This window comes from Apium graveolens, chromosome 6 (assembly GCF_009905375.1).
Source record: "Apium graveolens cultivar Ventura chromosome 6, ASM990537v1, whole genome shotgun sequence".
In the NCBI taxonomy this organism is placed as follows: Eukaryota; Viridiplantae; Streptophyta; class Magnoliopsida; order Apiales; family Apiaceae; genus Apium; species Apium graveolens.
In genome coordinates this window covers 62,711,251-62,722,573 of record NC_133652.1, presented here as the reverse complement: position 1 = coordinate 62,722,573, position 11,323 = coordinate 62,711,251, and the positions used below count along the sequence as shown (strand labels likewise).

Sequence of the window (11,323 nt, the reverse complement as noted above, 5' to 3'; positions counted from 1 at the left end):
TGATATGACGAGGCCATTGAAAAACAGGAAGATTTTTTGGCTATACAAGCACTGGTGGGGTAATAAGAATAATTTTATTTGGAGAGATCATAGAGGCACTGCTGAGCTTACTTGGGATTATGTCCAGACCTTAAAGCCCGAATGTGATTTAGACAGCAATGTCGTGGATGCCTACATAGAGTTGTTAAAGGTTAGGGAGTCCATCTCGGGTCTGGAGCCCACGGCTAAGAAGTTCTTCTTTAACTTCAGTTTTTTCGTGCAACTGCTGTTAAAAGATTATTGCAAGAACTTGAAGGTAAAACAAAAAGTACTTTTTAGTTCATGTGTTACTAAGTTAATGATAATTGATAACTCTTTGATTTTGTAGTTCATTTGATCTTTTATAATTGTTTCAATGTTGCAGGCCCATCCCGAAGCTGAACTTTCAGATGTGCAGTTGGCCGGTCTGCATAGTTTATATAATTCATATGCAGTCCAGCGGATTGGGCCATCATTATTGGATTGTGACTTTGCTTTCTACCCGTGCTGCAATGATGCTCACTGGTTTTTGTTCATTCTGGACATTAAACAACAGAAGCTCCTTTTAATTGATCCTCTAGCTGAATGGGGGGATAGTCTTAAGAGTATTTACTCTCGATATATATATGCCATGGTATTCTATGTTCTTCGTAATTACTAGTCAATTTACATACACTTGTCATTGTTGGTTACTAATTATATGAAACCAAACCATTCTAGGAGTGCATAGTGCCAGCTATATTGCATTACTTGGATCCTTCCAGATTTGATGGACATAAGTTGAAGGTTCATTTCATACAGGAATGACCGATGCAGTCCAATACCCATGATTGTGGCATGTACGTGTGCAAGTACATGGATGCTATACTTAATGGTATATCATTGAGAGATGCTGTTTGGGAGCCTGTATTGGGTATTTGGACATTCCGGTATCGCATAGCTTGGGAGCTTTCAAAAGGGCTCGCTAGACGGATAAGTGACTATGGGATCCAGCAGAGGTACAGGGGACTATAATTTATATTTTGGATTTGTTCTGGTGTTTTCTTTGTTATTGATTATGATTATTTTTATTGGATTGATGTTGCATTTAGATTTGATGTTGATTGGTTGGTTGATTTAGATTTAGTTGAAACAGGTTGGTAAGTTATAAAAATAAACAGAACCATGCCGTTTTTTTTCTTAAACTATGTAAATCACCCGCAATATTGATGTTAGCAGTATAAAGGTCCGTCTAGTGCTTGCCAGTTTTCTGCAGAAAACTGGTCACAGACCTCAGCATTGAATCATTACGGGAGAGTCATCCGTCGGATAATCAAAAGGATTATCCGTCGAGTGATATAAATCCTCATCCGTCGGAGACCTCAGCATTGAATCATTGCGGGAGAGTCATTTGTCGGATAATCAAAAGGATTATCCGTCGAGTGATATAAATCCTCATCCGTCGGAGACCTCAGCATTGAATCATTGCGGGAGAGTCATCCGTCGAATAGTCATTGCGGGAGACCTCAGCATTGAATCATTGCGGGAGAGTCATCCGTCGGATAATCAAAAGGATTATCCGTCGAGTTATCCGTCACTAGTTCGCATTGACTAATTTAATGTCTAGTTGACTTTGTTGATTAAATCACTTTTTTCAAATTTTTACATTAATACTGCATATTTTAAATATTTTAAGAATTTTGGTGTTGGAAAATATTTTAAAAATATTAATATTACTAAACTCACTTTTGTTAACAAAAAGAGGCAGTGAGTTTTGGGTGGAGCAGAGTACCCAGCAATGAGTCATTGCTGCAGTGAGACCTCTAGCAATGTCTCATTGATGGGTGCTTTGTCACAATTCTCTTACAATATTCTAAGTTGGATAATAAGAGTTTTGGTGTTGAAAATATTTTAAACAATATTAATATTAATAATAAGAGTTGGATAATATTTTTGTTAAAAAATAACATTAATATGCAACATTAATATTATGTGTAAATTTAAATAACGTTAAAAGAACTAATGTACTACTTGTCAACAATTGTTAGATTAAAACCTAAAAATTTCTTCGATCATGCTCCTCCCTTAGGGGACAGTTTCTTGCATCATGTTCTCCTCCGATCGCCCAACAATAATTGCACTTTCGAGGCTTGATCTTGATCTTTGAAGTTGCCGTCTCAATTCCACTTTTATATCTTTTTGTTTTCTTCCTTCCTTTAGTTTTCGACGTTGGAGGATCAAATATTGGATCATGTTGGCAGTCCTCTTGATTTTTCGCCTCATGGGTTCTTTCTCTACGCTCTTCATCCGCAAAAGCATCTTTTAAGTATCTCTTCTCTCTATCAATCACACCCATTAAGTATTTATACCGTGAAACAGAACAACTACCGGAAGCAGCTAAATCTTGAAAAGATTTGCACAATGCACCATACCTTAATGGCTGTGATGCACCATCATTACCAATACCGGGAGGAGCATATGGAAGAGGCCCCGCAATTTTATTGCCGTTCATTGTCCACCTACCCATGATGAGACTTTCCGGTATCTTGATTTTTTGTTTTTTGTCAAGATAACGGATTATGTGTTTGCAAATCATCCCGGAATGTTCAAACTTCTTACACGAGCATTCAATTTTTTCATACATGAAAACCGTCACTCGATATTTTCTTCTGCAATTCTCCGGCAGGGTAGCCTTCTCAACCAAATACAGTTTCGACATATAAGTTCCATTGTTTTTGACACTGTTCACGATGTAACATGTACTTTTTATAAGCTCCTTTTGACACCGTTTGAACATTTCTTTCGTGTAGATTTCGGATGCATGCATTTCCAAGGATGAGTGCAAAACTAATCTCCTTTCCAATTGTTCGCTATCATAATCGGCTTTAACCTCCTTCAGATATTGTGTCTCCAAAGCCTTTTGGGAGTTCTCAATGAATTCCTTCAAACCGGTAGATGATTGCACATATTCATCAAAAAAAGAATTTGTAGACTCGCTTCTTGAAGTTGTAGTCATGTCAGCGGAAAAATGTTGCTTCGTGTAAGCACCAATCCATTGAGTTCTAATAGCATACATGTCATTTAACCAAACATGATCCTCAAGATCGTACTTCTCGACTAATTGCTCCCATTTACCTTCAAATTCTGTAGGTGTCAACGACTTGTACACACATGCATTAAACTCTGTCTTGAACTCCAAATAATTTGTGTATAAATAAAACAAATTCTCGGGAAACTTACTACTTATATGCCATGTACAATACGTATGCTTTGTTTGTGGCATAGGCATGACCTCGGCAATGGCATTTCCTAATGCAATGTCTTGATCAGTAATAATTGTTCGAGGCGGTTTATTGTCGACGGCTTCCAACCATGTCCTCAAAACCCACTTATACGATGCCTCAGTCTCATCCCTTACAAGTGCAAATCCAAATAATATATTTTGATAATGGTGGTTTACGCCCGTAATAGGTATGAAAGGCATACAATACCTATTCGTCCGGTAAGTTGAATCAAACATAACCACATCACCAAAATTCTTGTACGCGTTCATGGACCGAGGATCAACCCACACCAAACCCCGTACACGATTCTCATCATCTACATCCACCCGATAAAAGAAATTACCAAAACTATTTTCTTGTAGTTCTCGTAATAAAAGTAATCCACACTCCGCATCACCCGAATCAAACACTCGGCGCCGAATATTACGTATGACATTACGTACGTCTTGATTAGAAAAACCAAGATTTTCAACACCCCCCTTTGTCTCGCTAAGAAACTTCATTACTTTGCCCGTCTCAATTCCTGATTTGTTAAACAACTCAATCAATGATCGCGTCATAAGATCTATGTTGAGTGATCTTTGAAAAAATTGAACTTTTTCCGGCGACACCAATTTATGATTGTGTTCTAAATCCACCGAACTAATTTGCCATTTGTCCATCTTCACTTTGTGAACGACAGACATTCGAGCACCACAATTCGTTCGTGGAATTACCTCTCTAACTCGTTTTCCTTTACCAAAATCCAACGGCGTCGCTCCTACCCTTCCACCTTTTCGACAAATAAACAAACGGTATGATGGTTCATTTATGTTTGTTCACTTATGAGTATTCCTAATTATTATCTCGAATCCCTCTTTTTGACCATAATTCATATAAAATGCTTCCGCATCATCCAATGTATCGAAAATCTTGCCGACATAAGGCACAATATCGTTACTATTCTTAAATCCATGATTCTTTTTCTCAACATTTTTCTCATCTTTTACGTCATCAACATTTTCACCGTCAAAATTATCACCACCAACGTTATCATCAACATTATGACCGCCAATATTATCACCACCAACGTTATCATCAACATTACGACCGCCAACATTATTACCACCAACGTTATTATCAACATTATGAACACTAACATTATCAACATCAATATTATCACCACCAACATTATTTATATTATCAACACTATCAAGATTTACAGTATCTTCATCAACAAATAACTTACGACGAGCTACGGGGTTTCTTCTAACGGGGGTATAATAATCGTAATTATCATTTTCACTAGAAGAGGAACTACAAGCTTTAAATAAAAAAGAAGCCATCAACAATTGAAAACTAACCTTTTGAGATCACCTTCAAGAATGAGTAAATTGAAAGTAAATTTGAAATTGTTGAAAGTATATTGTAAATTTTAAAATGAGTAATAAGAAGTAAATGTTGAATCAAATAAAACTGTCTTCAGCAATGAAACATTCCAGCAATGAAACATTGCTGGAGTGACCCATTAAATATAACCACCAACCAGATTTTGGAGCCATTATAGCCGAGTTCCTGACGCAATGAATCAATGCGGGAGTACTCTGGCATTGACCCATTGCTGCAGTAGTTCCTGCCGTATTGGGTCATTGCGGCAGATTAGTCAACAGTCTTACCCCTCAGCTTCCGCAATATTTTTTTTTGTGCCTAAATTAAAGTTTTGGTTTTCAAATAGTATTTCTGAATTTTTATGATTACAATATTTTGTGAGTTTTATGTTTTTAAAAATTGTCATATATGTTATTTTAGTTAAAAAAAATCAAATTATCAATTTTAATAATAAAATTTATATTATTAATTTTATACTTTTTTGTGAATTCATACTTAATTTTTGTGCAAATATTAAATCAATATCAATTTTTTGTGAATTCATACCTAATTTTTGTTTTTAAAATTTATATTAATAATTTTATAATTTTTTGTGAATTCATACTTAATTTTTGTGCCATTATTATTATAAGTTGACTGGTCAAAGGTTGGACCGACATACCGCATTGGCTCATTGCTATAGAATCTCTTTCCGCATTGACCCATTGCTGCAGTAGTTCTTGCCGCATTGGGTCATTGCGGCAGATTAGTCAACAGCTTTACCCCTCAGCTTCCGCAATATTTTTTTTGTGCCTAAATTAAATTTTTGGTTTTTAAAATTCCGGTTTTCAGCCTATAAATAGTGCTTTTGTAATCTCATTTTTTTTCATTCTATATTTTCTCTTCAATATTCTCTTCTCTATTTTCCGAAAAATGGTTTTCTATTATGATTGGGACAATAACAAGGTAATTATCGATGGCGTGGCTTATGACGGGCCGAAAGGAGATGAAGACATGACAATAGCTCTCCGCTGTATTCAAATGGCCCTTGAGCGCAAGAAAAGAAAGGAAAATGAGGCGAAGGCGAAGGCGGAAAAGTTGAAGAGGAAGAAGGACGACGATAAGGGTGATAAAGGCGGTTCTTCCAACACCGTTAAAACTTGATCATTCCCGTCGGAATAAAATGTTTAAGTTATTATGTATTTTGTTTAAGAAAATATTTGAATGTACTCCTTTTCTATTTGAATGAAATAAATTATTTAATATTTATCTTTCTAGTATTTATCGAATTTAATTTATCAATTTTTAATTTATAATAAACAAATATAATGTTAAAAATTAAAAATGTGAAAAACTAAAAAAATGATTTTTTATCGAATTTTCTTTGCCTATAAAAAATATAAAATAACTTAGCCTCTAAAATGTTAAAAATTTATTGGTAACAAACTATATAAAATTTCTTGTTATGTTATCATGCACATATTAAAAATGTGAAAAACTAAAAAAATGAAATTTTATCGAATTTTCTTTGCCTATAAAAAATATAAAATAACTTAGAATAACTCGGCCACCTACCGCATGGTGTCATTGCGACTCCCTCAATGAAACAATGCGGCAAGTGGCTCTTCAACCACCCGCCCACGTGTTTTAAATATGTTGTGACTGTGATTTACACCTCCCGCATTGACACATTGCGGGAGGGGGGGATTTTTTTATTATTTTGTTCTTATTTATTTAAAATGGGAAAATTGTATAGATTTTTTTTTAATTCAGTATAACTTCATTATACAGTACAAATGTGTTATTATACATAAATTTGAAATATTTAAAATTTAAATTAAAATAGTTTAATTAGAATTCACTCGAAAAAGTTTAAGGCAAACAAGTATGATTGTTTATTGATCGAAAAGTGTCGTCTTCGGAAGACGACACCTTTAGATCAATAAACAATCATAATATTGAATATTTCAGTTATCATCTGCGTTTTTTTTTTCATTAGAACTAATATTTTAATTATTTTTCCGATTATATATCTAATTAAATTTTAAATTCTTAACTCATTATACAATTGATAATATAAATGGGAAGTAGTAATAAAATTAGTAAATATAGAAACAAGTTGTTGTTCAAATTAGTTATATACTTTTTAACTCCGTTATTATCGGAAACAAATTAAATCATTAAAATATAATTTTTTGTTATTTAAGAAATTAAATAACTGCTTCATTGTTTCATTGCGTTGTTGCAATGAAACAACGCGGGGGTATTGTTGCATTAAAACAATGCGGCAACATCTGCAGCAATATTTCATTGCAGCCTTTGCAATGAAACATTGCGGCAGTATCTGCCGCAATGTTTCAATGCGGAAGGTGGTTACTACAATCACTCAGGGTTGTGGACCAAAGCCCCTTTATGATTAACCTAAATATTAGGATCTGTATAAGCTAAATAAATAAATATTCTCATTGTTCATTTATGAATATTTAGGTTGGGATCCTCAAAACCTATATTTGGAGCCAGAGGCGGATCTGGGGTCCGTGCCCCCCTGAAATTTGGATAAATAGCTAGTAGTATGTATCATTATCGATTTCTAATTGTAGCTCAGCTGTCGGAGTTGTTGTCTTTAGAACCTAGCACGAGGGTTCCATTCCTCTCTTTTGTGAAGTTGTCACTCATTGTCACTCATTCTTGTGTATGTAAAAAATTACAATTTATCTCTTTAAGATTTTGAATGGTTGATTAAAATAATATACACACAATTAAACTTAAAAATTCAACTAAATTTTTTCTTTTTTATTTTGTTCATGTAATCCAATGATAAACATAGTGTTTTTTAAAACATTTTTGTCTTCATATTTATAGAAAAAAATATGCAAAAAAAATTCCGTAATTTTTTTTCCGGACACCCCTAATTTTTTGTTCTGCGTCCGCCATTGTTTGGAGCGACCGTGTCAAGTTTGAAGATTAAAGGGAAAAATGAGAGTTTGGGATTGTAATCTTACTTTGTCAAAGAATTGTTCAAATAGAGTTGTAGTTATAGTTGTAAATTTTATTAAAAAATTTGAATATGAAATTATAATTTCAGTTGTGAAACTATAATAGGATTATAACATCATTTTATTTATAAATTAGTAATTGATATAATTTATAAACAAACTATTAGGTATGATAATTTGGGATAAAGATTTTTGGTGAAAGTATTGTTGAACAACCGTTCACACAATACTTCAATAAAGAAACTGTTGTTTAAGGAGGATTACAACAAAACTTTAAGAATTTTATAAATCGTTGTTTGATAATGGTGCTTGGAAACCGTTGCGCAAAACAAATTAGAATAAATGTTTTCTTTATAAAACCGTAGTTATTGGTGAAAGTGGTCCTGAAGTTTTTGACTTGTATGAGCTCTAAAGCAGCCAAGGAATGAAGAAGAAGAGAAGGAACGGCTGAAGGCTAAATCGGAAGCAAATGGTGCCGACCCTAATTCCTTTAAGACCTCACTAAGGTCTTTAAATCAAGAAAGCACAAAGGAGGAGCTTCGGAGGCAGCATCAAGCAGAGCTTGCTCGCCAAAAGAACCAAGAAACAGCTAGAAGGCTTACTGGTGGAGACTCCGGGACTCTAGAGCATCAAGCGTTTTTTCGCTTGTATTATAAGTTAAACTTCAAATGCCAAAAGATAGTAATAATAATCAAACTAATAAACGGTACATAGTAGTACTACTACTGGGCAATAGGCAATTGATTACAATTGTAATCAACTTATACTCCGAATAGAAAAAGAAGACATACAGACAACAAGCATCTCCTCCTCCAGATAGGACATAAGATAAATATTATTATCCTAAATAAATATACTGAATTTGACTTCTACCGTTAATACACAAACAATGTTCCACAGGGAATAGGAATAGAAGATCTAACATAAAAAAATCTCTATATATAATACCCATGTCAACATCTAATATTCATTCATACTCTTATACACTCTCTGCTATCACGAATGTTTAACGAACTCATCTAAAATCTTAAATCTAACTTTGATTTTCAGCTTTAATAAATATAAAGAAAAGGAAAAATTTCAGTCTACATATATACATTACGGTGAACATGGCTGGCGGTGGTGCTGTAAGCTCTAGCAACGGGAAAGTTTATCCGGGAAAGCTCACCACACGTGTTGTGGTAGCATGCATTGTTGCTGCTATGGGCGGCATGATCTTCGGTTATGATCTTGGTGTATCTGGTAATATACATGATAAATCCACAATTAAATTTGTCAAATACTTTGCTATGTTTATATTTTTGGCGCATGTTCAACTGCTCATCATATCTTCTTTTTGTTCCACTCTTTAGGCGGGGTGACGTCAATGGATTCGTTCTTGGAACAGTTCTTTCCATCCGTATATCAAAAACAGAAGGCTGACGATTCCACCAATCAGTATTGCAAATTTGATAGTCAGATACTGACGACGTTCACTTCATCATTGTACGTAGCAGCTTTGTTTTCTTCTCTTTTTGCGGCTTCTTGGGTCACACGAAGGCTAGGTCGAAAGCTGTCTATGCTTGTGGGTGGTGCTCTGTTCTGTGCAGGTGCTCTCATTAATGGTCTTGCTCAGAATATTGCCATGCTCATTGTTGGCAGGATTTTACTTGGTTTCGGTATTGGATTTGGAAATCAGGTACCCGCTTTTCCTAAGGACACACGCTTCACCCGACCACTCTCTGAATCTTTATATTCAACTGATAAATATATATTATTCTTGTCTCTGATTTTGTATTGATTAACTTGTTAGTTTATCTATTGAATTACTACTTAAATCGATAATTTGTTATAAGTCTAGTACAAGCCGTTCATAGCGGCTGTTGCTTTTACATTTGCTGTCATTATTCTGCTAACAAGTTTGCTACAAGTTTTGAGGTGTTGATGTGTATTAGTATTTGTGTGAATGATTTATCGAAATCCTGAGTATTGTTAATCAGTGTACATTATAGTTATTAACAAGTCTGGTATAACATTGTTTGTTTGTCTTGTTCTCTGCTATTTGCTTTACATCAGTCATGTTAATTATTCAAGTTTTTTATAATGTTATTATGTTGTTTTGTAACTACAGGCAGTGCCACTCTACCTCTCCGAAATGGCACCGTCCAAGTACAGAGGAGCCCTCAATTTTTGCTTTCAATTATCAATCACTCTAGGTATCCTCATAGCAAATCTTGTGAACTATTGGTTTGCACAGATTGAAGGAGGTTGGGGATGGCGTTTGAGTTTAGGAGGAGCGATTGTTCCTGCTCTGTTCATGATTGTTGGATCATTATTTCTCCCTGAAACTCCTAACTCATTGATTGAAATGGGGAAGCAAGATCAGGCTAAAGCAGAATTACTGAAAATTCGTGGTGTCGATAATGTTGATGAGGAGTTTGAAGATCTTGTTGCAGCGAGTGAAGCATCTAAGAAAGTGGAGCATCCTTGGAGAAACCTCTTGCAACGAAAGTATAGGCCACAGCTTGTAATGGCTATACTTATTCCATTCTTTCAGCAGATTACTGGCATTAATGTTATCATGTTCTATGCCCCGGTTCTGTTTAGAACTATTGGTTTTGGGAGTAGCGCCTCTCTTACATCTGCTGTGATCACTGGTTTAGTAAACGTGATTGCAACTTTTGTGGCTATATATGCTGTTGATAAGTTCGGCCGGAAAGCTCTTTTCTATGAAGGAGGTATTCAGATGATTATATGTCAGGTATACATATTCAATTCAATAAACGATGCTATTTTTTATATGTCATGGACTTAGCCCTATGTATTTTGAGATGCAACCTCTTACTTTGTTGTGCATGTAATTTTTTTGACAGATTATTGTTGCAATTCTTATTGGAAAAGAATTTGGAACATCCGGCGACAGTGATAATTTATCCAAGGGGTATGCTATTGCTATTGTGGCTTTCATATGCATATATGTGGCTGGATTTGCCTGGTCTTGGGGCCCTCTAGGCTGGTTAGTACAAAGTGAGATTTTTCCACTCGAAATTCGATCGGCTGCACAAAGTATCACAGTTTCAGTGAACATGTTTTTCACATTTGTTATTGCTCAACTCTTTTTGATGATGCTCTGTCGGATGAAATTTGGCCTTTTCGTGTTCTTTGCATTCTTCGTCGTAGTAATGATCGTTTTCGTGCACTACTTGTTGCCTGAGACTAAAGGTATTCCTATCGAAGATATGGCAATGGTTTGGAAGTCACATGCATTCTGGAAAAGGTTCGTGGATGATGATGTCGATAATGAGAAGCCCAAAAAATGCTCTCCGTGAGGAAGTTTTATTAAATAAGTTATACTTTTTTATGTTGAGTTGCTAGGTATTTTATGTCTATACCGAAACATTGGTAGGTAGCCATAGTGAGTGAATTTAATTTTTTGGATTGCAATCTTTGAGACTTATTTTGCAATTGTTAATGTGTTATAATCTTGCCAAATTTTACTTTATAAGAAATATTCTGAGTCTTTTTTGACAGTTTGTAGTTTCTTCCTGATATAAGGCCTTTTGGTATACAGCTACTCTATTAAGATTCTACACTGGTGTGACATGCTTGATTAACACATCTCAATTCTCTATCCAGTGCTAAAATAAAACATCCAATGTAGCACTCTTAACCTATTTTCCCTTGAAAGTTATAACCTGCACATGTAGGCAGATAACAAAA

At 34.9% G+C, this 11,323-nt stretch overlaps 2 protein-coding genes across 2 annotated transcripts; one reads left to right on the top strand and one right to left on the bottom strand.

Annotated features, from left to right (window-relative positions):
- Positions 1–2,053: 2,053 nt before the first annotated feature.
- Positions 2,054–5,377, bottom strand: LOC141665180 (protein FAR1-RELATED SEQUENCE 5-like). The gene is made up of 4 exons (XM_074471160.1): positions 5,311–5,377; positions 4,738–4,893; positions 4,147–4,584; positions 2,054–4,053 (listed from the first exon to the last, which is right to left on the bottom strand). The coding sequence occupies exons 1-4, from the start codon at positions 5,375–5,377 to the stop codon at positions 2,054–2,056; spliced, it is 2,661 nt and encodes an 886-aa protein (XP_074327261.1).
- A 3,250-nt stretch (positions 5,378–8,627) lies between these two features.
- LOC141667654 (sugar carrier protein C-like) lies at positions 8,628–11,086 on the top strand. Its single transcript, XM_074474220.1, has 4 exons — positions 8,628–8,866; positions 8,977–9,302; positions 9,735–10,364; positions 10,477–11,086. Exons 1-4 carry the CDS (start codon positions 8,734–8,736, stop codon positions 10,930–10,932), a joined length of 1,545 nt encoding a protein of 514 aa, XP_074330321.1. The 5' UTR covers positions 8,628–8,733; the 3' UTR covers positions 10,933–11,086.
- The last annotated feature ends 237 nt before the right edge of the window (positions 11,087–11,323 follow it).

What these genes read in the sequence shown, in the direction of transcription:
- LOC141665180 (XM_074471160.1), bottom strand. Translation starts at nt 5,377, where the DNA reads ATGCGGCAAGAACTACTGCAGCAATGGGTCAATGCGGAAAGAGATTCT. An exon ending in TATAGCAATGAGCCAATGCG is followed by an intron (nt 4,894 to 5,310) that starts GTATGTCGGTCC and finishes CCAATACGGCAG; the next exon opens with GAACTACTGCAGCAATGGGT. An exon ending in ATGTTTCATTGCTGAAGACA is followed by an intron (nt 4,585 to 4,737) that starts GTTTTATTTGAT and finishes TTTTATTTAAAG; the next exon opens with CTTGTAGTTCCTCTTCTAGT.
- LOC141667654 (XM_074474220.1), top strand. Translation starts at nt 8,734, where the DNA reads ATGGCTGGCGGTGGTGCTGTAAGCTCTAGCAACGGGAAAGTTTATCCG. An exon ending in TTATGATCTTGGTGTATCTG is followed by an intron (nt 8,867 to 8,976) that starts GTAATATACATG and finishes TCCACTCTTTAG; the next exon opens with GCGGGGTGACGTCAATGGAT. An exon ending in GTATTGGATTTGGAAATCAG is followed by an intron (nt 9,303 to 9,734) that starts GTACCCGCTTTT and finishes TTGTAACTACAG; the next exon opens with GCAGTGCCACTCTACCTCTC.